General features: G+C 57.5%; 1 protein-coding gene across 1 annotated transcript in view; it reads left to right on the top strand.

Annotated features, from left to right (window-relative positions):
* The first annotated feature begins 3608 nt into the window (after positions 1-3608).
* The window catches only part of LOC116820418 (uncharacterized), a 51814-nt gene continuing 29380 nt past the window's right edge, over positions 3609-26042 (top strand). Inside the window, exons 1-11 of the mRNA XM_032772872.2 lie at positions 3609-3716; positions 4118-4242; positions 5362-5583; positions 5933-6070; positions 6927-7084; positions 19090-19171; positions 20845-21060; positions 21403-21543; positions 22860-23026; positions 24031-24143; positions 24893-25011. Coding sequence (XP_032628763.2) covers positions 4149-4242; positions 5362-5583; positions 5933-6070; positions 6927-7084; positions 19090-19171; positions 20845-21060; positions 21403-21543; positions 22860-23026; positions 24031-24143; positions 24893-25011 — 1450 coding nt within the window. The 5' untranslated portion in view covers positions 3609-3716; positions 4118-4148. The remainder of the gene's footprint in view (positions 3717-4117; positions 4243-5361; positions 5584-5932; positions 6071-6926; positions 7085-19089; positions 19172-20844; positions 21061-21402; positions 21544-22859; positions 23027-24030; positions 24144-24892; positions 25012-26042) is intronic.

The raw sequence follows: 26042 nt of genomic DNA, 5'->3' as shown, positions 1-26042 counted from the left end.
AGGTTCCTGTCCATATCTGCAGTGGCTAACTCAGCCAGAGCCCTTAATGTTCCTGCTGGGAGCAAGGCCAGGCCGCTAGGGGTGCTGCCACCTTGCCCTTCCTATATGGCTAAGCAGGAGGGGTCCTGGCTGGATGAGGCACCCTCGCTTGGAACCCTTGCCCCACTTCAGAGGGCTCCTGCCCACAGCTCAGGAGCCACCTCTGTCTTCAGGGCTCTGAACAGTGGCCTCGAAGGTGCTGCGCCGCAGGCTTTGTGTTCAGCTGGGATTAGCGGACGTGCCCTGGAGCACGCAGCTGATTGAGAAGGAGAGGGTGTGAATTTCTCCTGCTGTTCTCTGGAGGTGGGGGCAGCGCCTCTCCCAGCTGGCTCCCCTCAGCCCTGGGGCCAGGAGCGTCCCCAGCACCCGTTGCCCCTTCCCTGCTGCATCTGCTCAGCAGCTCCTCCACTGGCTGCCTGCTGCATTGCAAGGGGAGGAGAGTAGCTCTGGCTGCTCCTTCAACTGCTTCCCTGCTGGGCTGTGGGAGTCTCAGGGAAAGCAGGGGCTTGACTGGCTCTGCCTGAGCCTAGGGCAGCCTCTGGAACTGGATGGCTCCCCGCCCCCACACAGCCCTTGGGAGAGGTGAGACCAGCCAGCTTCTGGAGCAGGCTAGGGTAGCCTGGGGGCTGCTCTAACCTCCCTCAGCTGGTGCTGGTTCCCCAGGGACCCCAAAACACAATGCATCCCTATCCTTCCATCTCCTTCTGTGGTAAGAGCTGCAGAGCTGAGGGTCCATTTTGGCCAGGACAGTCCCTATTTTAAACTCTGTCCTGGACATCCCAACTTTTTTGGCAAAACTGGGCATTTGTGCAGTGCCAGTGGGGAGGGGCAGGAGCGGGCTCTAGGGCAGTGCCAGTGTGGAATTAGAGGGGAGGTTACATGCAGCTCCCTCATCTCACCCTGGGCAGGTGGTGCCCAGCCCCATTCCCAAGGAGCAAGCAGGTCCCCCCAGCCCTGTGGGGCCTGGCAGCTGCGATTTAATTTGCTCCCCCTGCAGCACATGATCCAGAACGCGGGTCTGGTGCTCACGGTATTGGTGGGCAGTCAGGAGCCCTGCTGGAGCCACCATGCTGTCCCGTTCCCAGCCTGGGGAGCCACTCAGGAGGAGCTGCCCAGATGTGCGGCCAGGCAGGCAGATAAGGCACATCCGGCTCTGGCTCTCATTGAGCACTGGGAGGAGCAGATCTGAGTGTGGTGCAGATCTCCTCCTCCCACCAGCATTGCAGAGCTCAACTCGCTGGGCACTCAGGAAAGAGTCCCGTTTTCAGTTTTGGGAAACATGGTCACCCTGTGCAGAGAGAGGTGTATGTATCTCTATGCAGGAATTTCTGCTCCCTTTATGCCACCAGGGCAGTGCAAAGGGAGCAGAACATGGCAGAGAAGCTGCCCTGAGCTTTGATGGTGACCCTTGGCCCTTTGGAAATGCTGTGTTCCGCCCTTGGGACACCTTAGCTGATCTGCACAGTGATGAGCTCGTCTCTGGGCAGTGGGGATGTTTGTCAAAGGGTGGAGTGCTGTGTGATCCTGCCGTGGTTCAGTAAATGTGCCTTGTGTTTTCCCTCAGATGTGCATTGCCCCCGAGCCCAGGGCTGGAGATCCAGGAAAAATAAATGCCTCCACATTGTAGCAGGTGCTGCCCTTGAATGGAGTCAGGCCCTGAAGTACTGTCAGAGATTCCAAAACGGGAGCCTCCTCACGCTGAGCAGCCCGAAGGATCGGGTGAGTACCCTCTGCCCGGGAACTGGGCCCTGGGTCTGGCTAGGCTAGAGGTAACTGACACAACTGTAAACATCAGACTGCCTCGTGCCAGGGGACCATCCAGGGCTGTGGTGTTAACCTCTTCGCTAACCTGTGTTAACTAGCACCTGTTAAAGTCCTAGTACAGACAAGGCAAGCTGGAATTTAAACATGTTAGCTGGTCGAGGCAGATTAGCATTGACAGTCATGTGTGTTAACTCAAGATACCCGGCAGTCAGTTAATTCAAGTTAAAACATAGCCACAAATTGCAGCAGACAATCTTCACTGAGCCCATAAGCCGTTGTCACAACGTGTTGGACAGGGAGTCCCCACTGCCATGGTCGCAGGGCTAGCTGACATCTGGCCCCCTCTGTACTCTCTGGGGGGCTTGCTTGCTAGTTCCCTGTGCCATTAGCTTTGCCCGTGGGATAGACATGAGAATTTTGGCTCTACTTTCCCACTGCTCATTGCTCTTCCCCTCTGCTTCCACAAGAGTTCAGACCTGAACATCCATCTCCATATGAAGAAACCAAGAATCTTGAAACCAAGATTCCTTAGAGTGGAGTCTCTCCAGTGCTAACCATTCCCCAGAGGCTGAACAGTGGTTGAAGGGTGTGATGAGATGTCACGGACTCACAGATCGTGCCCACTCATGGCCCTGTGCGGTCTGTGGGGGGCGCCCCTTTCAGTGAGACAGCCCTTCTCAGGTATCCACTCTCTCTCTTGGGGTCAGACCCATCCACCTCCTGGAGCCACACCTCTCTGAGCCTTAGCACGTCTGTCTCTCGCCATGGGCCCCCTCAGGGAGTCCACACGCTCTGGACCCCTCATGCCTCCACCCCCGATGGGGTTGATGCAACCCTGATCTGTAGACCGGAGTGACTCTCAGCCAGCATAAAACAGGAGGTTTTATTGAGAGTTGAACACAGCACAGGAAACTCTCAGGGACTCAGGCCTGGCCTCCAGCACAGCACATCCCAGTCCCCCTGCATCCAGGTGGGCTCTGCCTGCTCCCCCTCTCCAGCCCAGAGCCCCCCTGCTTCCCAGCCGGACCTCCGATATCCCCAGCCCCAAGCCCCGCCTCTGTCCATTGTCTTCTCTCCAGGTAAACAGGGTCGTAAACAGGAAGGCCTGGATCTCCTCTCCTCTCAGCCCTCCTCTGGCCCCTCTGACTGGAACTGGCTGGTCAGGTCACCGGGGTCCTCTCTTTGCAGCCCATTGTCCTCCCACTGGCCAGAACCGGCTGTGACTCCTGAGCTGGGTCTCCAGGTCACCAGTAGCTGGGGTCTCCATCCTCCCGGCCGATGGGGGTCCCAAGTTCCCTCTCTGGTCCTCTGTAACAACAAACTCCCTCTCCCCTCCCCTCGTTAAACCAGTAACACCCGGTGACACTGAGTCCCCCTCCCTCTGCATGCAACCCACTGGAAAACACTGAAAAACCAAGAAACACCCCCACTTTGTCATATAAGGTGCTGCTTAGTTCTCTGCATCAGGATTTCTCCATAACATGACTTTGTCTGCAGAGGGCCCTGCAGATGTGTTGGTGCTTTGGGACATAGGTCTGATGTGTTCCCCCTCGATAGAGGCGTTTGTGTCACAGGAAACATATCTTTCCTCTGCACCTCCCTCCCCAACACACAGACTTGACGCTCAGAGGGTTAACATCTCATCCCTTGCTGCTGTCTTGGATGTCAGTGTTCAGCCAATTGCATTTGTAGCTGGAGGTGACTGTGCTAGGTGAGCAGATGCTGAGATGTCTTTAGCCTTTGGCATCAGTGTCCAGTGCTTCGTCAAACACAGAACTAGCTGCCTTGTGCTAACCCTAGAGCTGGTTGCAAGAGGAGTTGTCTTGGAGCGTCTGGACTGGTTTGCATGGCGTTCACAGGAGTTCTTTGCACAAATGGGCCGATGGGACTTCCTTTAACAAGGATTTGCAAAGGTAAGAAGCCATGAGCCTCATGCAGTTTGCCCCCCTGGCAATGGGAAGCCAGCTGTCCCTGAGCTCAGGAACGCACATGCAATGGCTGGACATTGCACACAACCTTTGCAGAAGTGTAAGGGAGAATGGGAACTTCCATCTCCTTGCCTAGAAGCCTGGGACAGGGCTCAGCTGTGGTGCACATCAGGCAAGAGGCCATTCCAAGTTCTTAGCCATAAGCCCTTGTGAGCCACTCAGTTGCAGTGCCAGGTCTTTCTTACTGGTGAATTTGGTGTTTATATGGCTAATCTGAGCTGCATGCCCTGGAAGTGACCCCTCTAATGTGTGCTGTGGGATGTGGCACTCCACCACCTCACCATGCTGCTCCTCACTGATGCTTCTCCACCACTCTCTGGCTCCAGCTGGATTCTCCCAGCAGAGGTTCCTAGTGAAATGGTCTGTGTCCTGCTGCTGCCATCTGGCTTCCTGAAGGAGGAGCCATGCCAGAGACCTCACCGCTGGGTGTGTCAGACCCCGCAGAGAAACAGTAAGAATCTGCAGAGCCATCTGCTCGGCTTCTGGAAAGGAGCCTGGATGTCCAGTCTGGGTTGGGTGTTTTCAGGGGTGAAAGTAAGCCGGTCCGGTCCGGTCCGGCATACTGGCAAGAGCCAGTACCCCGTGCTGGACTCCATCGACTTCCATGGCAGGGATTGAAAGGGCTCGGGGCAGCCGCCCTTTAAATACCAGCCGCAGCTCTGGCAGCCAGGCTGGGGCCGGGATTTAAAGGGCTCTCAGAGCTCCCCATGGCTGCGGGCAGCCCAAAGCCCTTTAAATCCCAGCCGTGGCTCCGGCAGCCGGGCTGGGGCTGGGATTTAAAGGGCTCTCAGAGCTCCCCGCTGCTGCGGGCAGCCCAGAGCGCTTTAAATCCCTGCTGCGGCTGAGATTTAAAAGGCTCAGAGCTCCCCGCAGCTGCAGGCAGCCCAGAACCTTTTGAATCGCTGCCACGGCTGAGATTTAAAGGGCTCAGGGGGCTCCCCGCGACTGCGGGCAGCCCAGATCCCTTTGAATCCTGGCCACTGTTCTGGCGGCTGGGCTGGGGCCAGATTTAAAGGGCTCTGGGCTTCCCTCAGCGGCAGGAGCTCTCGGCCCTTTAAATCCCTGCCTCAGCCCCGCAAAGCTCGGGGTTCCCCCTGGTGGCCAGAGCCCTGGGCCCTTTAATTTGCCCCTGAGCCCTGGGGGGCTCCCAACCACCTCTGCAGCTGGGAGCCCCTGGTTGATTTAAAGGCTCTGCGTCTCCCAGCCACAGCTGGTTCCCCAGGGCCTTTAAATCTAGAGAGGCCACACCTCTTACCGGTACCCCCTCAGGACTCCGGCAGTACCGGTAAGTCCTGTAAGTTACTTTCACCCCTGGGTGTTTTTATTGCTGGGGCTGCAGTGCCATCAATCACTGTGTGTACCTGGTTCGTTCTACCACTGCTCCATGTGGTGCAGAGCAATGAGTGCTGTTGTGTCCAGGGGCCGTGCAGGGTGGACGGGCTGGGAGGCTGGGCATGTTACCACCTTGGATGCACAGACAGCAGCTTTGCTTCTGGGAGGATCTGCCCAATGGAGCATGTATGATGCTGATCCCGGAATAATCACCCACTGGGCTCCTCTGCACCTGCAGGGTTCTATGTGGAGATCTCTGGGAAATCCTTTTATGGAAGCTTGTCTGCAGAGGGGAGCTTCTCCTCCCTGGTAGCCGCCAAAGCACAATGCACCTCCCTGGGCAGGGGCTGCAGTGCGGTGGTCAGCACAGCTGGCTCGTACTACCTCTATCGTGGGACACGCTTTGTGAACTTGGAGGATCCAGCAATGGACCCAACAGCTGCTGTGCACATCAAATCAGGTACCTGGGCAACCGTTCACCTGCCCCGCTCCCTGCAGGCTGCAGCAGTGCCTTCTTGCCTCTGAGAGCAGGGCTAGGAGGTTTTTCCCACAGCTATCAGGGAGCCTGGGTGCTGTAGCTGTAGCATGGGCCTTTGCCCTGAAGGGGATCCAAGTCCACAGACAGTCTCTGCTCCCCGAGTCTGGGAGGGGCACTCCCCCTTGCTTGGGAGCACTTCCCTGCTGTGGCCCTGCGTGGTGTGATCCTGCTGAGCTCCAGAGATCGGTGCACAGGATGTTGGAGCTGGAGGGTCCCAGGGGATTCCTCAGTGGGAAGAGGTTGGTTCATGTGTGTCTGTTTCCTAATGCAGGGTGTGTTCTGGGCTATATGGGGCAGGACTGTCAGTCCAAGTGTCCTGCGTGTGATGCTGGAGTGAGCTGCAACCCCCTCACAGGCACCTGCGATGGCCTGTTGTACTCCAGACAGTCCGCTGGCACACAGGCAGCAGGTCAGCAGCATGGAGGATAGGGAGATGGGCAGGGACTCGGGGCATTGCCCAGGTGGCAGGCACTGGCTATGTGGGGAGGACAAAGAGGCGAAGGCCAGGTCATCTCACAGCAACTCTGCCGCTGACATGAAAAGTGCCGCGAGCATTGGCAAATTCTCGTGAGCTCCTACCCGAGCCAGGGCCTGGTGTGGGACTGTGCGGAGGACACAGGGGCTGCACTACATCCAGCTGTGCTGGGGTAACGGAAGGTGTGTGACTGCACTGTGTAGAGGAGTGGGGGGATGGACTTTCACCCGGATGAAGTTAGCTGAGCTTGTAGTGTGTGGAGCAGAGTCTGCTGGTGCCCTTGCCTCAGCCCCTGGCCTGTCTCACTGCGAAGCTGAATATGCCCCTCCTCTTTTAGAGGCTCTTCTCCCTCAGTGTATCCTCTATGCTGCCTGGGATTAGATCATCCCAGTCCCCGTTCTCCTGGGCTACCCTGGTCCTGTCAAACTGTTCCTCCACTAGGACCCTGCAGTGCACCTGTGGAGGGGCAGGGCCTCCCTAGGCCAGTATTGCTCTGTTCATCACACTGATCATCTGTTTTCTCCTGAAATGCCCCAGCTCCCCCACCCCCTCGGGGCCGCCAGTAGCTCTGTCCCAGGACATGGAATGCCTAGTGTGGCCTCTGAGTGTCACGATGGTAGGATGAGCCTTGGTCAAGGACAGCATGGTGGTGGGGAGTCACTGGTAAATGTCGTCATCGCCTTGTTCCTTACAGTGGTGCCCTAGTGCTATTCTATCCTGTGTCATCTGCACAGCTTTGTTACTGCCCCTCTGCCTGTGACGGTGACTAGGCACTCCTGTTCTTTGGCAGCATACATCTCTCTGAAATGTCCTCCCTTCGCCGGCTGGGTGTTCAAGCATGGAGCCTGTGTGTTGCTGGAACACAAGGGCAGTCAGCGTGAAGCAGAGCCCATTTGCCAGAGGTATCTGGCTGCTGAAGTCCTGGAGATCAAGCCCGCCACAGACCTGGTAAGGAGACGCTTTCTAAACCTTGGATCTGGAGCAGATAGTGGTTGGAGATGCATGTCTGATGTGGACCCGCATCCCAGGACAGAGAGGTCCTGTTCTGTGTGGGTTTGCTGTTAGAGATCCTGTCTCCTGTCTGAGTTTGTCTGGAGTCCATATGGACATTTCCTGGGTTGTAAAGAATGCTAGGCACCAGGGTCCAGGAGGGACATGAGGGCCAGCGGCAAGTGGGACACCAGCCTGCAGAGGGCGCTCCAGAGCTGCAAACAGCTAATTCCCCAAGACGACCAACAGGGGGTGCTGCAGGGTGAGTCCTGCAGGGCTACAAGGTGCCTGCAAACTGATTGTTTGAATATTTGCTCCACTGTCTTCCTGGTTACCACATTTAAGCTGACTGTTCTATAATTCCCTGGGTGGTCCTTATTCCCCTTTTGATAGGTATCACGGAGTGTGTGGGGACACAAGGCCCTGCACCCTCGGCTTTCTGCGATTCACTAGGACTCTCAGCCAGCCAGTAAAGCAGAAGGTTTATCTAGATGACAGGAACACAGTGTAAGACAGGTCCTGCAGTCACAGACAACAGGATCCCCCCCAATTAGGTCCATCTTGAGGTCCCAGGGGCACCACAGCCCCACTGGGGGGTCAGAGCACCATCTGGGCTCCCCTCCATTACGCCAGCCATCTCCTGAAACTCTCTCTCTCCCCAGCCTTTGTTTAGTTTCCCGGGCAAAAGGTGTCACCTGGCCTCTAACCCCTTCCTGGGTTCTCGTGTTACATGCTCAGGTATCCTACCTCAAGGCCAGTCTCCCATACCCCAGTGCAGACCGTCCTCCCAGGCCAACACTTCCCACTCAGCATTCAAAGACCACATTAAGAACTGTCCCAGTGGTCCTTATTCCTTTTTGATAGGTAGGTGAAAACTAAAGCAAAGAGGCATTTAATGCTTCAGCCATTGCTGTGTTTTCAGTTACTGTCTTTCCCTCCTCAGCGCTGTCATAGAATCATAGACTTTAAGGTCAGAAGGGACCATTATGATCATCTTGTCTGACCTCCTGCACAACGCAGGCCACAGAATCTCACCCACCCACTCCTGTATCAAACCTGTGTCTTGTTTCTAATGTATTTGTAAAATGTTTTCATGTTGCCCTTTCGTTTCTTGTCTGAACCCAGCCGGGTTGAGGGGGAGGGAGATTCAGAAAATGCTGGGTCCAGACCACAGGTAAGTGCAACACCAGCCTATACCAGGGCTAGACACTCCATCAACTGACACTGCTTCACAGGGTGCCTGGGAAGCAAGTCGTGCATAGCTAGGTCTGCAGGACAGATGGGAGGGTTGGCTGGGTGCTGGGAGAGAGGCACTGCTGCTCCAGGGATGATCCTGTGTGCCACTGAAATATGCTCAAACCCTTGTAAAGCACGTTCAATCTCAGGATGGCTTCCTGGGGCCTCACAGACACACTCCAAATCCTCCAGGGAAAGAATCCCAAAATCCTGCTCCTGGGGGTATATGACAACTGGGGCCATGCATTCATCACTGCACATGACTCCAGGAGGCGCTGTCACAGTTCCATAATGTCCCTGGTGGAGCTTCCTTGCTCCAGTCTGGTAGGGGCACTCCCTTTTCAAGTGTCCCAGTCGCCCACAGGCGAAACGGCCTTTAGGCCTTGGCACCGGCCTCCAGCCCCAGGTGCCTGGCCTCTGACAAGGTCCATGTGCCCTCCCGCTCCAGCAGCTGAAGCAGCCCCACTTGCTGCTTGGCGACCTGGGCCACACAGGCTCTCCAGTAGTAGTCCATGTTTTCTACTGTCCTCTATCTTCTGTCTCCAAACTCTCAGATTTGGACAATAGTCTCACAGTTCCTGCCCTCGCCCCTTGTATCAGCGGTGGACCACCTATACCCGCATTCTCCACCACGTGTAGCTGCGTGGGACTGACCCGTGCGGTGCCTCCTGCTGGTCGTCTCAGAGAATTAGCTCTTTCCAGCTCTGGAGCGCCCTCTGCAGGCCAGTGTCCCACTTGCCGCTTGCCCCCATGTCTCTCCCGGACTCTGGTGCCCTTTTACCTGGGGTGCTGCCCCTCCAGGCAATAACCCACAGATCTGGGTCTCCTCTCCCCGGGGAATCCCCACCCTCTATCCCCACCTTATCTCAGCCTACGGGACACTGCCAGTCACCGTCTAACCCCACTGGGGCCGACTGCAGTCTGTATAAGCCAGTCATCATAGGCAAGGGGGATAGATGGTGCTGCCTCCCAGTATTTCTGTGAGCCTAGGACCAGGCCTTGCAGCCTGGGAAGTTGCCAGCCTGGAGCTCCCCTGCTCCTCTGGCCTTCCCCAGCCCTGCTTCACTCCACTACCCTCTAGCACTCAGGCAGCCAGGTCCATCTCCCACCTCAGCTAGAGGGAGACTCTACCAGCTCCTGGCTCACTGGCCTTATATAGGGCCAGCTATGGCCTGATTGGGGTGTGGCCCAGCTGCGGCTGCTTCCCCAATCAGCCTAGTAGCTGCTTTCTCCCAGCCACAGCCCTCCCCCGGGCTACTTTTAACCCCTCCTGGGCAGGAGCAGGTGGTCACCCCACCACACACCTAGAAGATGAGGTGATAAGTAACAGAGTCCACATGGATTTGTCAAGAACAAATCATCTCAAACCTTCTTTGACATGGTAACAAGCCTTGTGGATAGGGGCGAAACCCCTTGACTTTAGTAAGGCTTCTGATACTGTGTCACATGATCTTCTCATAAACAAACTAGGAAAATACAGTCTAGATCAACCTGTTATATGGTAGATGCACAACTGGTTGGAAAAGCTTACTCAGAGAGTAGTAATCGATGGTTCATAATCGAGTGGGAAGGACAGAGCGAGTGGGGTCCAGCAGAGATCTAGGGTTTCCACCTTTCTAATTGTGGGTAACCGGACCCCTGATGCCCCGCCCTTTCTCTGTCTCTTCCCCCCACAAGACCCTGCCGCATCGCTTGCTGTATTGTCTCCACCTCCTCCCTGTACCCCAGCTGGGCTCCTTCTGCTCCGGGGCTGGGACGGGAGCTGCTTCAGCCTGACAAGGAGCCTGCCTGCAGGTAGGGGCTGGCAGGGTTTAATGACCAAGCACCTCTGCACGCCCTGCGGTAACTAGATTTTTGGTCTGGGTGCTATTTAGGCTTGTCAGATCCCTCAAAACCAGACACCTGGCAACCTTAACTGGCATCTGGACACAGAAGCCAAAAACCAAACTGCCTGTGTAAAACCTATACAGGTGACATCCCGACAGCAGGAATCTGTCCTGGGTCTGGTTCTAGTCAATATATTCAGCTGTGATTTGATTTGAATAATGACAGGGAGAGTACACTGATAATGAGATGGGAGGGGTTGCAAGTGCGTTGAAGAGCAAAAGTAGAATTCAAAATGATCATGACAAACTGGAGAAATGGTCTGAAATAAATAGGATGAAATTCAATAAGGACAAATGCAAAGTACTCCACTTAGGAAGGAACAAGCAGTTGCACAAATACAAGATGGGAAATGACTGCCTAGGAAGGAATACTGCAGAAAAGGAACTGGGGGTTATAGTGGATCGTATTAGCAGGAGTGTTGTAAGCAAGATACAAGGTGTAATTCTTCCACTCTGCTCAGCACTGATGAGCTCTCTAGTGGAGTACTGTGTCCAGTTCTGGGCACCACACTTTGGGAAAGATGTGAACAAATTGGAGAAAGTCCAGAGGAGAGCAACAAAAATGATTAAAGGTCTAGAAAACATGACCTGCAAGGAAAGATTGAAAAAATTGAATTAGTTTAGTGTGGAGAAGAGGAGACTGAAAGGGGACACGATAAGCCTTTACGTAAAAAGTTGTGATAAAAAGGAGAGTGATAAATTGTTCTCCTTATCCACTGAGGACAGGACAAGAAGCAATGGGCCTAAATTGCAGCAAGGGCGGTTTAGGTTGGACATTAGGAAAAACTTGCTAACTGTCTGGGTGGATAAACACTGGAATAAATTGTCTAGAGAGGCTGTGAAATCTCCCTCACTGGAGGGTTTTAAGAAGAGGTTAGACAAACAGCTGTCAGGGATGTTACAGATAATACTGAGCATAGGCACTGACTCCATGAGTGCTGTGATGGAGTAGGGGCTGTCTGTGTGGGGAATGGGAGAGCAGGGGATGTCTTTAGGTGAGGGACAGGATTTAAGCCTGTAACCTGAGCCAGGTAAGGGGGGAGGGAGTCAGCACCTTTGCCTGGGAAGGGGGACAAAGGAAGGGGCCGGCTGGAGGGAAGGAAGTTTAGTTTCGGTTTGGGGCTGGTGGTGGAATTCAGGGGGCTAAGTTTCAGGACCCCAGAGGTGATTGAGGGGTCCTGGCTGAGCCTACAAGCTCTGCTGTAACCTGCGTTCTGTTGTCCAATAAGCTTCGTTTTACTGGCTGGTTAAGATCACTGTGAGTCCCAGAAGAGGGGTGCAGGACGGACCCCACACACCGTGACAACTGGTGGCAGTGCGGGAGATACTGCACCCCATGGACGACGCTTCCTGCAGTAAGTGACTGGGGAGCAGTAAAACGAAGGGGTGATTAACCCCGGAGTGTGTGCCCAGTGAGAAGGACTTTGCAGTAACAGAGTCCCCGGGGATTGCAGGAGCAGTCCCAGGGCGGAGGAGTCTGCAGCTCGACCCTGGCGAGAGGTGGTGACCTCAAGAAGGGCTGGTGCACGAGGGGTCCCCCTGGAAATCGTGGGAGCGGCGAGGCATACCGACCTGTGAGTGGCCAGCAGGAAGATGTATGCCAAGCGGCACAAGTGTGACCTGCTGGAGCTGTGCAAGCAGAGGGGGCTGCGCATGGGGAGGCTTACCAAGGACCAGCTGATTGCCCAGCTGGAGGAGGGAGACCAGAGCCCTGTCTCTGACGGAAGCAGCCTGGCAGGTGCAGCACAGGCACCAGTGTTTGTCCCTGCTGGGAATGGTCAGCCGGCGGCTGAGGGCTTCCTGGGACCCCTCCTTCCTAGGCCTAGGGGAAGGGCGGGGAGGAGCCCCATGAATGCCGAGGGCACCGTGACCCCCCCGGCCAGAAGGAGATCCTCCCAGCAAAGCTCACCCCCCAGCATGGGATCGTCCCGGCGACACTCGGCATCCGTGGAGCACAAGCGGCTGGAATGGGAGAGAGAGCTAAAACTGAGAAAGCTTGAGGATCGTGAGAGACAGAGAGAACATGAGAAGAGACAGAGAGAACATGACCAGGAGGAGAAAGAGAGACAGCGTCATCATGAGCTGGAACTGGCGAGGCTGAGGGGCAGCGGGACCCCAGCTGCAGTGAGTGAGGGGGGACCCAGGACTGTGCAGAGCTTTGATAAGTGCATCCTGGCCCAGCTTAAGAAGGAGGAGGACATGGATGATTTTCTGGATGCCTTTGAGACAGCCTGCGAGCTGCACCGGGTAGCTCCAGCAGACAGGCTCCGGGTTCTCACCCCCTTACTGGACCCCAAGGCCGTGGCATTGTACCGCCAGCTGGGAGAGGAGGAGAAAGGGAACTAAGAACAATTCAAGCAGGCCCTGCTGCGCGAGTTTGGGCTGACTCCTGAGATGTACCGGGAAAGGTTCCAGAGTCAGTATAAAACCCCTGAGGTCTCATATCTGCAACTAGCCGTCCACATGGAGGGATATGTCAGCAAGTGGGCAGATGGGGCTCAGATGAAGGAGGACATGATTAAACTGCTGGTACTGGAGCAACTGTATGAGCAGTGCCCATCCGACCTGAGGCTGTGGTTGAGGGATCAAAAGCCAGAGAACCCGCGACATGCAGGGCGGCTGGCCGATGACTTTGTGAAGAGCCTGTCGGGGGGTGGCAGGGAGGAGTCCCAAAGAAACAGACCCACCGCGACGCAGACAGAGAGTCATCCTGGGACCTCCCAAAAGGGGAATAGGGAGAACCCCCTCCTAAGGGGAACGCCTAGCATCAGGGACAACCGACCAGTTCGAGGGGACCAACGGGATATGAGCTGCTATCAGTGTGGCCAGAGGGGCCACATACGGTCCCAGTGCCCCAGGCTCAAGGACAGACTGAGCAGGCCGACCCCACACTGGGTTAACTTGGTAGAGACTCAGCTAGACGAGGGGCAGCGTTCGCAGGAAAGGGGGGCTGTCCGCGTACCACCTGCAAAGGAGGGAGGAGGGCCCCAGATCAGCTCCTCTGGGGGGCTGGATGCTCCAGGCTCCGAGTTTTTGTTTTACAGGGTGGTCACAGGGCTGCCCATCCAGAAAGAGTGCCTTGTTTCCCTGGAGGTAGATGGGAGGGAGGTCACTGGTTACTGGGACACAGGCGCAGAGGTGACGCTGGCCCAGCCTGAGGTGGTGGCCTCAGATTGGATGGTGCCCGACACCTACCTGACCCTGAGGGGTGTGAATGGGACCCCATTCAAGGTTCCCGTGGCGAGGGTACATCTGAAGTGGGGGACCAAGGAGGGCCCCAAGGATGTGGGGGTACACCCATATTTGCCCACAGAGGTGTTAATGGTGGGGGACCTGGAGGGCTGGCCAAGCAATGCCCGGGGTGCCCTGGTTGTGACCCGTAGTCAGAGTCGGCACAGGGCACTGCGCCCTGACAATGGGGAAGGTACCCTGCCCAAGGCACAGGACCCTAACCTGGTGGGGAGGGAATGCCCAGGAACACGGCTCAGAGAGGCTGCGGCCTCAGACCCAGCCGATGAGAGAGAGCAGGTCCCCATCCCTGTCCCAGCTGCTGAGTTCCAGGCCGAGTTGCACAAGAATCGCCTCATGTGCGGAGTCAAGGGGACCTGGCAACTGCTCAGTGCGGTACAGCACATGAGGAGAGGTTGCAGGAGAGGTTCCTTGGGAGAAGGGGTCAGTGTAACCGGAATGGGCTCTCACCAGGAAAGTTGGAGTCATGGGCCACGAGACAGCTGTTGTCCCAGAAGTTCGCCACAAGCTGCTGATCCTGATGCCCATGACATCTGTCGCGGCCATCAGGGAATTCATCGGCGCACCAGGCATGGCTGCCACCAGAAACTTTACTGGCCTGGGGTCGTTACCCATGTCCCCAGTATGCGACTCCTCGTGACCTCCTGCAAAGAGTGGGAAGGCCGAACAAGGGGGAAAGCAGTTGCGCCTTTACCCATATAGACGCTTTCCAAGAAAGGGCCCATAGGAATAGGTGGGTTGACCTCTCAGCAAGACGACCGGCGGGTGGCAAAAAATCCTCTGTGGGTGTAGATTTGCCACTCGCCTCTGAGGCGTAGCTGTCCTCTACGAAGGACCACCATGTGGCAGATGTGTGTTGACTATTTTTCAGCCAGGTGGGGTTCCAGCGAACTTAAACTCAGGGGATCCAATTCTGTGGTGCTCCGGTGCTTGTGGGAGAACTGTGGGTCGGACAGTCCGACGTGGCTGCCCAGTCCACTCATGCTCATAAGGCTTAACGGAACGACGCTGAAGATGATGTGAAACATTTATTGAACCAGGCACGCCGGCACTGGGGCAAAGTACTTCAGCCTCACCTGCTGGTTACGCGACAGGAGTACTCACAGGACCTAGCTAGTTTCACCCTTTCGCAACGTTATATGAATTGGTTGGTGTACGGACCCGTCACCCCGTGCCAGGCGACTGCTCTGAATGTCCCCACAAACCAGCAGTCAGGACTATTGGGGAGCTCCCGGCTCTCTGCGCCTTGAGCAGCAGACTTGTTCAACGGGAAGAAGCTCACAGTCTTCACCTCCTGGTCTATCCCCTTGACGCATCGCATCCGTGCATGCACCTCGTCGTGCTTCCACAGGAGCCCCACCCAGGCGGCTGTCGCTGGCAGAAGCCACGGGTTCGTCCCCCAGTCTGCAGTCAGACGTGACATCGAGCTCAGCAAAACATCCAAGAGGTTTATCGACTAGACAGGAACAGGGTTAAAACAGAGTCCTTGGTAGCATATCAGCGACACCACCCTCGGCCGGGTCCCTTCTGGGGGCGTGAGCCACCACCTAGATGTCTGCACTGTTCACTCCTGTCCAGCAGCTCCTAACCTATAGACTCCCCTCCCGAGTACCCTCCTCTTCTGGCTCACAGCCTCGATTACTGGTCCGGAGTCACCTGCATCCCTTTGTCCCAACACTTTCTCGTGGCCACTTTGCGAGAGAGGGTCCAGGGCCATCAGTTGCGAGGAACAGAGTGCCTGGCATACGGTGCCGTGGCTCCATCTGTACGCAATCACCACCTTACGCCAACCACTGAGTACTAAGAATGTAGGACTCTGGGCATCCACACATAGGTTCAGAGCACATTAAGACATTCCCAGTTGTCACACTGGGTGAGGGGGCCCCTGACCTATGACAGACGAAGGGAGGGAGGCCACTCCCGATTGGATATACTTCTGGTGGAGTATGTCTCTGACCTTGCGGAAAGACTGCCGCGCTCATGGCCTGGCCCAGGGAGATCTGGCCGGCCCCAGGAAGCATGAAGGTCATGGTATGACCACTACGGCGAGGCCCGTCGCATTCACACCGCGGGATCCAAGTGATGATCTATCCCATGGGAAACACAACACTCGAGGCTCGCTGGGAAGGGCCCTCAACTTATCAGAGCAACTGATAGGTATAACTATGTGTGTTGGAGCTTGTAACAGGGCACATCACCGTCGGGTGTACATGTGATATGATGAAATAGCAACTATACACGGGCGGGATGTGGCGTGGGCCGTGTGGTGGACACTGGGAGGAGCAAGGGAGATGACTCTTAGTGTGATCTATTCCTGGGACCAAAGCTGGTTCCCTCCTTGGAGGCAATCCCGCTCTCGATCGCTCCACCTTCGCCCATTGCTGGAGCATCAGAGGTGCTGCATCTGTACCGGACAGCTTTTTCCAGCCAGCCTGGAGCACAAATTTGACTGTCACCGGTGTAGACGGGTCACATCCCTGTAAAATGCTCCTTTTTGGGTCACTGGGGACAACTGCCCAGGACTGAGAAAGAGAGGTCAAGACATGCTGGCTTTGGGTGAATCCAGCATCTTCAGCCCTTGGCCCGTACTGTGCTGGTCCACCAGGAAGACGGGTAATCCGGGTTCCTGTTGGATTAATCGAAAGCGTCAATGCCATTCACCGTATCGCTGCCTACCATGCCCAGCCTGACGGAGCTCCTAGACATCTGAGCGGCGAGCTGTTACTCTTTCACACATGCTTTACCAAGGCTACTTGGCAAGTGCGCTGGACGCAGAAGCAGGTGAAATCGGCCTTTATCACCCCTTCTGGGGGCTCTAGCACAATTCTACACTCCCTTGCCTCAGAGAGCAACAGCCCACTTTCCAGCGCCTGGTGGATCAGCTATGAGGGGATGGAGAGTTGTGCCGTGGCATATTGAGACAATCCTGCGTCTTCAGCCCAGACCTGGGAGACACGTTCCAGTTAAACGAGTGCTGGACCGACTCCGGGAGCTTGTGTTAACTTAAAGGCGAAATGCAAGGTGGATGCTGAAATATTCTTACCTGGATCATTCGAGTGTAGCGTTGCTCTAAAGGAAAAGCCATAGGTGGAGGTGATCAGAGACTGGCCTGCTCCCCAAACCAAAAAGCAGGTCCAGGCCTTTATTGGGATGGTGGGGTACTATCGAAGGTTCGTGCCCCACTTTAGCACCATAGCCGCCCCCCTCACTGAGCTATGCAAGAAGGGGAAGCCAAACAAGGTGGTCTGGACCGAGCCATGCCAGGAGGCTCTCCGGGCGCTGAAGGAGGCTCTGGTTAGTGGCCCAGTTCTGGCAAACCCAGACTTTGACAAGCCCTTCATGGTGTTCACTGACGCCTCAGACACGGGACAGAGGGCGGTGTTGATGCAGGAGGATAAAAAGGGGGAGAGACACCCCATCGTGTACCTGAGCCAGAAGTTGCTACCCCGGGAGCAGAACTACGCGGTCATCGAGAAGGAATGCCTGGCCATGGTGTGGGCCCTTAAGAAGCTAGAGCCATATCTCTTTGGGCGACACTTTACCGTGTACACCGACCACTCTCCCCTGACCTGGCTGCACCAGATGAAAGGAGCCAACGCCAAGCTCCTGAGGTGGAGCCTGCTCCTGCAGGACTATGACATGGATGTGGTCCATGTGAAGGGAAGTGCCAACCTGATAGCAGACATGTTGTCCCGGAGAGGGGACCCTGAACTTCCCCAGGTCACTGGGAAGAGTGACCCCGCTCAGTTCAGTCTCAAAGTGGGGAGAGATGTGATGGAGTAGGGGCTGTCTGTGTGGGGAATGGGAGAGCAGGGGATGTCTTTAGGTGAGGGACAGGATTTAAGCCTGTAACCTGAGCCAGGTAAGGGGGGAGGGAGTCAGCACCTTTGCCCGGGAAGGGGGACAAAGGAAGGGGCTGGCTGGAGGGAAGGAAGTTTAGTTTCGGTTTGGGGTTGGTGGTTGGAATTCAGGGGGCTAAGGTTCCAGGACCCCAGAGGAGCTTGATTGAGGGGTCCTGGCTGAGCCTACAAGCTCTGCTGTAACCTGCGTTCCTGTTGTCCAATAAACCTTCTGTTTTACTGGCTGGTTAAGAGTCACTGTGAGTCCCAGGAAGAGGGGTGCAGGGCCAGACTCCCCCACAGTCCGTGACAAGTGTGCCGGGCTGGAGCACCCAAGGAAAAAAATTAGTGGGTGCTTAGCACCCACCAGGAGCCAACTTCCCCCCTTTTCCCCAGTGCCTCTCCCCTGCTGATAAACATCTTCCCCGCCCAGCGCCTCCTGCTGCCGCAATCAGCTGTTTCGCGGCATGGAGGAGGCACTGGGAAGGATGGGGAGGAGTGGGGATGGGATGCGCTCGGGGGAGGGGGTGGAACTGGGCGGGAAGAGGTGGGTCAGGGGTGGAGGAAGGGTAGGAAGAAGTGGGGCAGGGTGGGGGCTAGAGAGAAGGGGGGCACGGGGCCTGGGGCGGAGTGCGGGGTTGAGCACTCCCAGGGCCCGGAGGAAGCCAGCACCTGTCATACTGAGTCCTGCCTCTTTGCTGGGGACTGGACCAGTTGACCTACTGAGGTCCCTTCCAGCCCTACATTTCTCTGATTCTAAGTGCTGGTGAGATCATGGCAGCTGGGGAAGGGGGTCTCTGGAGGAGGGGCTAAGATGGGACAGAGGTTCCATCCCACCAACCTGCTCCTGCAGTGGGGAGGAGACTTCTGGGAGGTTCCACTTGTGGTGTTCTCCAGCACCGCTTCTGCTGCGAGGTGGGGCTGGGGCATTGCAAGGTCTGACTCTGTCCCCTTCACCCAGGATTCCCAGGGATCTATAGGAAAGGGACCCTGTCCGCCATGTGCAGTCAGGAGCACACTCTCAGCAATGGCTGATGCTCTGCTAGTCTCCTTCCATATGGCAGCACCACGCTATAGGTGCAGTGCCACCCTGCAGCTGCTCAGTCCAGGTGACCCAGGGGGAAGGAGTCTCCTGGCCCCATGGAGTGTGGTACTGTTGCCAAGCCTGTTTCACCCCCACCTGGCCCCAGACCGGCCCACAAAGCCCATGGAAGGGCATCTCCTGGGGGCCAAGAGAGGGGGGCACAGGAGAGGGCTTCCTGGGTGATACGGACCCAGAGAATTGATAGTTTGCTTCCCTGCTGCTCCTGCACTCTGCAAGAGCAGAAAATCCCTGCAGTACCTCCAGGACAGGGACCCTCTGTCTGTGGGGTCCCAACCCCCCCTGCACTGGAGCTGACCAACATGGAGCAACAGCTCAGGGGAACGGGCCATGCAGCCTGTGCTCATGGCAGCCTCTGTGATCTGCCCCAGGGGTCAAGCCTCCCAGAGTGTGCAGAGGGGGGCAGCGACAGGGCAGAGGGAAGGGCTCCAGGTTGAGGGAGCTCTGGCGCATCCTTGACAGAGCATGGAACGAGTGGCTCTGGGCTTTTCCTATTCTAGGACAGTTTGCTCTGCAGCTCCCGATGCCCTCGCCTCTGCCTTTCTCAGCTCAAGGCCCTGTCCTGTGCTGGCCCTGCGGCCAGCCCCTCTCCAGCTTTAGCCCTGGAGAAGGTTTCTTCAGCTCAGCATACTCCTGTTCTGCTTCTTTCAGCTCTGCGGGACCCCTTCCGAAGGCAGAGGTCCTGAGAAGTGCGGCCCCTCGGGCTCCTTCTGGTCTTGCCAGCGAGCAGAAGGTCAGAGCATTGGTCTCCCCTGCAGGAGCTTTCTCTGCTTGTGTGAGGGGGGCAAGGAGTCAGGGAGCCCAGGGGGAGCGTGGACCATTTCCCCATGCTCCAGCGGCAGGCTCCTAGCAGGGATTGCCAAGCAGAGCCCTCCACATGCCTTGCAGCACAGAGCAGGGGCAGCTCAGACTTGCTGGCCAGTCGCTGCATGAGGAGAAGTAGGGCTCGGTCTCAGCAGCTGCCAGACACCTGAGCCAATTCTCCTCAAAGGGCTCTCCAGGAGGGGCAATTAATGCCGGGCCATGCAAGGGAGATGTCTCTTGCTTTCCTTTCTCAGCAGCTCGGTCTGTTTGGTAGCTGATCCGGGTAGGGAGGGATGCCTCAGTACTGATAGTGGCTCTTGTTGTGGGTCAGGGACTCAGGGCCTGCTGTACCTGAGCAGCGCTGCCCTCGCCCTGCAACCGAATCAGCCACTGGGTCATGGAGCGGGGACGGCGTGTTTCTGGAGGCTCCCTGCTTGCTTGGCTAGCGGGGAGCTCTTGTCCGAGCCAGAGAGCCTGGTTCTCCTGGTACTCATGCTGTGGAGATCAGGAGTCTGCCCGCCGCACCCACGGGAGTTCTGGAGGTGGCATTGAGAGGAGTCAGGCCCATGGATTTGAAATCTAACCGCTTGCCCCTCTAGGCTAAGCTCAGGGCCAGCCCACAACATTTTGGCATCTGAGGTGGGGAGCTCAAATGATGCCCCCATGGCCCCTCGCTTGGGTCAAAACTTTGATAGGTCTCGATTCTGGGTCCTAGCGGCGCCCCTCCACAGTCTGGCACCTGAGGTGGCTGCCTCAGCTCCCTTCATGGTAAGGCCAGTCCTGGCTGAGCTCCAGCATGGCCCAGTGCTGAGAATCTCACTGCCTTGGCCCTGAAGTGCTGAGCCAGCTCCCTCCAGAGCTCCCAGGCACTGCTGTGAGACTGGGGCTGGCTGCTGAGCCCAGGCCTGCAGGGCTGTGCCGAGCACGTTCCCAGCCCCAACTGCTCCTAACTCCCACCTGCCCATGGACCAAGGTGCTAGGGCTGGACCGTCCTCGGGGCTGAGAAAAACAGCCCCCTCTAGTTCACCTGAAACCCCCAGTTTCTCTGCGGGCCATTGCTGTGGCATCTGTGGGGCTGTACAGGTACATGCAGGTGCTTGAGACTCCCAGCTGGAATGGTGCCCACAGAGGCTGCTCATCTGCCAGGCCTCCAGAGCTCCTCAGCCAGCTCTAAATGCAGGGGAACCCCTGGCAGCCCCAGGAGCTCGCCTTCCCGTGCAGCCCTCACCCATTCCCTGGAGCAGGGCCAGGCCTGGCGTGTACAGGGAGTGCTGTGAACAGAACTGTGGGGACAGGACCTGACCTTGGCCTGTCTCTTCCCAGGGAGCTGCTGGTGGTGGAGAGCAAGTGGGGGCAGGGAGGCTGTTGCTGTGGGGGTGGATGTGCTCAGGGAGGCTGTTGCTGTGTGGGGTGGGTGTGCACAGAGTGGCTGTTGCTGTGGGGGGTGGGTGTGCGCGGAGTGGCTGTTGCTGTGGGGGGTGGGTGTGCTCAGGGAGGCTGTTGCTGTGGGGGCTGGGTGTGCGCAAGGAGGCCATTGCTGTGGGGGGCGGGTGTGCGCAGGGAGGCTGTCACTCACAGGGTTGCAGGGAACCATCTTTGCAGATGTGGAGCTGCCGGCTCTTCGGGAGAAGCTGCTTGTTTCCTTCCAGGATTTTGTGTGGCAGAGACACGCTTCGCTGGGGGCAGCCAAGGACGTCTGCTTCCTGCAGAGAGAGAACTGCACCGGGGTGACGCAGCTGCATGGTGCCTACTACACGGTGAACGGAACGGTGCTTGTCGACAGTCCTGGCTCTGGTGCCACCCTCTACGTCAAGTCAGGTAGTCAGACCCCACTTTCCTGGGTGGGTCCTAGGGGCAGCAGTCAGGGCTGCCCTGTGGCTGGGCATTGCTCCTGCGTGGGGCTAAGCCCCGTTTGCTAGGGCTCCTGTGGGTCTGGAAAGCCCTGCTAGGTGCTGCCCAACCCTCTGGGGAAGGGGCAGACTGGGTCCCGATTGTAGCTTCTCCAAGGTTGGGCCCGGGCTAGTTTGAAACATGCAGGGTCTGCTCCTGCTCCAACAGGCATTGGTGAAACTCCCTTTGCCTCCAGCGAGAGCAGGATCGGGCCCTATCACTGATCGACCCCGCAGTGCTGCTGTGTGACTGGTGTGCTTGTCTTTGCAGCCTGCTCCCCTGGCTATTCTGGCATGAGGTGTGCAAGGCGCTGCCTACCTTGCCCCGGCACTCGGACCTGTAACCCCCTGAGTGGCCGCTGCGAAGGGCTCCTGAGCTGTGTCCGCAGGGTTGGCCCTTCCTGTCTACATGGTAAGGGTGCCCCTCCCAGTGCAGGCGGGGTGGGGCTGGGTGCGTGTGCAGTGCTTTGATGGGAGGCACATGCACTGGATTCTGCTACCTGGGGAGGTACGGGGTGGAGCCCAGTTAACATGGAGGTGGGGAGGAGATGAATGGAGCTGGACTGAGCTGAAGGGCAGAGTGACCAGTCCCAAGCCCCCCGCCCGCCACTTGGTGTGGCCTAAAAACATACCACTGAGAGGAGAACCCCATATGCTTCTGGCTCTGTGGGGCCCAGGGTGAGTCTGGGGGGTTCTTACCCTCAGGAATACCCTGAGTAGATGCCAGCCAGGCTGCAGCTGTGGCTGATGGTGCAGGGACAGCTCTGTGCCCTGCAGCCTGTGTGCTGTGCTCCTTCCCATATTGCCCTAACCACTTAGTCTCCTGCGCACATTCGGCTGGCAGCCAGCATCTGGGAAATGCAGGCCAAGCCCCTGGCCCTTGCCTCCCTTGGATTGCACATTGGCACTGGTGAGGGCATGCCCACTGCAGGATGCACTGCCAGTACTGAGGCATGGGAAGGCACCACCATACCCTGCAATGCCTGCCCGTCCCTCGATGGGTGCACCAGGATCCCCTCAGGAGAAGGAAACATTGCATAGGAAAGGGTATGTAACACTCTGCTGGAGTACCCCAAGCTGGGAGCCATCATGTTACTCCCCTGCCACAGCAAGAGGGAGCTTTGTTGGCAATAGATTGCCACACCAGCCTGTCTGCCTCCCCAGCAAACTCCTCGAGGCCCTCCTGGCCCAGACCTCGCCTAGCAGGTAACAGCCAGTGACCTCCTGCCCCCGAGCTCCTCAGAGCTGTTCTCTGCAGGGCACAGCCCGTACCACGGTGCAGTCACAGGAGATAGGAGCTTCGCTGCTCTGTTAAAGAGTCACTGCGCCGCAGCTGATTGATGTACCTGGGTAAACACACCGTACTCCTCAAGCCCAGCACTGACCTGGCTCATAGTAAAAGTGAAACAAGTTTAGTAACCAAAGAGCCTGGTCAGGTGATATCCCTTTTCCTTGGTAAAGGCAGAGACGGTTACAAGCACATAAAAGTGACAATGCGCAAGATCCAGTCTCTGTTCAGGATGGTTTCTGTCACCCCAGTCTCCTTTCTAGCTTTCCACAGGCCAGCCTGGCCAGGCCCCAACACACCGATCGGATTGCTAGGCATCTTTGTCTCCTGACAGCACAGAGATCCCCCAGTGTGACTGCAGTATATGGGGAGGCCCTGCCAAGTCAGAGGGCAAGGACTGCAGGCCCTGGCCAAAGGGCATGTCCTTGTTGCCTCACCAGGTCTCGTGAGCGGGAGGTGCCCTGAAGGAACTGGCTGGTGGTACTGGGACGGACACTGTTACTACGTGGAGGAGAGTGATGTGAAGACGTGGCAGCAAGCGGAGGCAGCCTGCAGTGCCTCTGGAGAAGGCGTGGGGCTGCTGGCTCTTGACAGCCTAGAGGAGAAGGTACAGGGGCCTTACATGGTCTGAGGCAGGACGCCTGGGCCCCTCCCTAAGCAGAACAGATTAGGAAGCAGGGAGGAAACCGAGGAGCCTTCCTAACTCCAACCCCTGGCTGGCTGGCTGGCTGGCTGGCGTGTGTGTGTGTGTATGTGTGTGTGAGAGAGAGAGAGAAGGAGGCTCCTGGGCCCAGGTCTCCTTTCCCCAGGTTCTGCTCACTGACAGTCACCGCAGTGAAATGCCCTGAAGCCGCCTTGCTTTTCCCCTGCTGTGTCTGTGGGTGGGGTAGCAGCGCAGGGAAGGGGTGAGAGGGCCAGCTGAGCATCTTGGGTGGGAAGAAGCCGCTGTAGGATGGGGCTCTCCAAAGTCCCAGCCACACCCTTGCTCCCTGCCCATGAGGTGGGAGGGGCCCGGAGGGACTTCCTCTGGCTCTTGGATTGTCCTCCTTGTGAGGGTGAGCTGTTTCCTCACATCCAGCACATCCTTCCCGTGCACAGGGGCCCATGGCCTCTGGCTGCTGGGCACCTACCCTGTGGGTGACCTGGGGCATGTCCTGGCTGGAGCTGGTTCTGAGGGAAGGGGGAAGGGATAGCAGCAATGTGCCCAGCAAGTGCAGTGGGCAGAGTGAGCACCCCTCCCCATGGGAAGGGCTCCATGGAGTAGTTCCCTCTCTAGAGGGGGACACATGCAGCCACTTCCCTGTGCTGTCCCCTTTCCAGTCACTGAGTGGTGGGACGGGAAGTCTGGATACACCCCTGCATCCTCCCCCAGGCTGTGTGCAGGGTACAGAATGCCAGCTAGCTGGGAAGGAGTTCAGAGGGGCCATGGGGCAGGGTGAGCTCCTCCTGGCTGATTGCACCCCGTGCCTCTTGCCCCAGGATTCCCGCTACATGTCTCCTTCCTTCTGGGCTGCCCTTGGCTACTTACCACTCCCCAGACCCTCCCTAAGCTCTGCTAATTAGAAGAGCAGAGATGTGCCCTACACTGATGCAGGTCCCAACTCCCCACAGGCCTGGGTGAGAGCCATGGTGCAGAGGGACAGCTGGACTGGGCTGAATGACCTAGATGGCAATGGCAGCTGGATGTGGGCAGTGGCTCAGCACGCAGATGGTGCTGCCCCCTGGTGAGCGTGTAGCTGATAGTGCCAGATGGGCCTGCTAGGGGGGTGCTGGTATGTTCCCCTAGGGTGGGGATGCCCACACACAGACAGGTGGGTTTGCCCTCCAGCTGCTCAGCGCAGCCTGCTGTCCTTGGGGCTGTAATACCCTGGGGCTCCTGCTGCTCAGGGGGCAGCGCTCACACCCTAGCTGGGCCTGGTCTTGCAGCAAGGAGACCTGCGCCTCCCTCCGACCTGTTCTACTCACCTGCCCACCCTCGCAGACAGAGCAGCTAGCATGGCCTGTGTACAGGGGCACTGTGAGGGATGGTAGGTGAGTCCAGCACTCCTCTGGGGGATCAGGCACATGGAGTGGCATCCCCCTTTGCTCCCTCACCTGTGGGGCTGGGTGCCTGGGGCATTTCTCCCCCTCCCTGCCCTGCCCATGGGGACAGGCACCTGGGGTGTTTCTCCCCCTCCTCGCCCTGCCCGTGGGGCCAGGGGCCTTCTCTATTCTTCAGGGACTGAGGTACCTCCTGAACCCTCCTCCATGCTGCTTTCCCCCATCAGTAGACCCAAAGTGCGGTGCATCCTGCCCAGGTGGAGGTGCCCACCATACCCATCTCTCTCCAGTGGGCTAAGGCTGTGGCCCTTTCCACGGGAGGGGTTCCTGAGGGTTCCCCTGGCCTGAGGTGTGAGCTGTAGGGGCTCCCTGCATTCCTGTGTTGCAAGGCTCTGGCTGCTGCTGGAAAGACCGTCCTGTGCTTCTGCCTCAGGCTGGTTGGTGTGCCGCTCCTTCCAGGAGGCTGCCTGAGCATCGGAGCCTTGGGGGATTCTGGTCTTACCGTGTCCAACTGTTCAGGACTCAAGCCCTGGGTCTGCGAAGGAGTGGCGGGTACGTACCTGCTAGGCTGCCCCAATGAAGAATTCAGTGCTGAGACCCTCGGGACAGCGTGGGACACCACACATGGACCAGGCACTGACCAGGGAGCCGGGCAGCCCTGAGCCAGACTCAGTAACCCTCACCGTTCAGCAGCTGCCAAACCTGCTGTGAAAATACTGCATGCCTGGTCTGGCAGCTGGTCTCCTGTGCCAGCCCCAAGAGCAGGGGTGGGAGGGGGAAGGGGAGCTCCCCAGTCTCCAGTGCTCGCTCTGTGGATGGGGGTGGGGGGAGTGCCCCGGCCCCTATCAGAGAGGGGACTGAAGGCTCCTGCATGGTAACAATTCATTGTGCTCAGAGCATGGCCTGTGAGCCTGTTGCATGGCCGGCCCTGGGTACAGATGTCTTGACTCCTATACTGCAGTCGTAGCTGCCCTGGTGTGATGACATGAATGCTGGCAGTTCTTATAGGCTAATCACACAATGGGCACCTGGGTCTGGCCAGAGGCCTGTGCTGGCTACAGGACCTTCGCCAGGGGAAGCTGCTGCACACTGCTGCTGGGCCAGGGAGTCCCTGTTTGCGGGCCGTACCAGTGAGTGCTGACTGGTGCTGCTGGGTCTGAAGAACGCTGGCAGGGGTGGCACTTCCCTGGTCCTTCTGGCTCCTTGGCACCTTTGCTCACTGGAGGTGCCTGTTTTGGTTTCCAATGCTCTGCCAGAGGCAGGGCTGGGTATAGGGACCTATGACATACAAAGGAGGGCAACCAGCTGCCCACCCGAGGGCTCAGACAAAGCCTGGGCCAAGGAAAGTTCAGTTCCAATTGTGGGAAGATCTCAGTTTAGTGAGGGGCCACCAGGGGTGGAATTCGCTTCCCGAGAGGGATGACAAGAGTCTGTGGCACAGGGTCTCCTCAAGCCACACTTGGTGAGCACCTCCAGTATGTGCTTACGAGCCAGGGGCCCCCACTGCTCTGGGTACATGGGCACAGGTCCCCAGAGCAGGACAAGTCAGAGAGCAGACACAGCTTAGCCAGTGGCAGGAAGCA

The sequence above is a fragment of the Chelonoidis abingdonii genome, chromosome 24 (assembly GCF_003597395.2).
Source record: "Chelonoidis abingdonii isolate Lonesome George chromosome 24, CheloAbing_2.0, whole genome shotgun sequence".
NCBI lineage: Eukaryota > Metazoa > Chordata > Testudines > Testudinidae > Chelonoidis > Chelonoidis abingdonii.
This window is presented reverse-complemented; position numbering and strand designations above follow the sequence as displayed.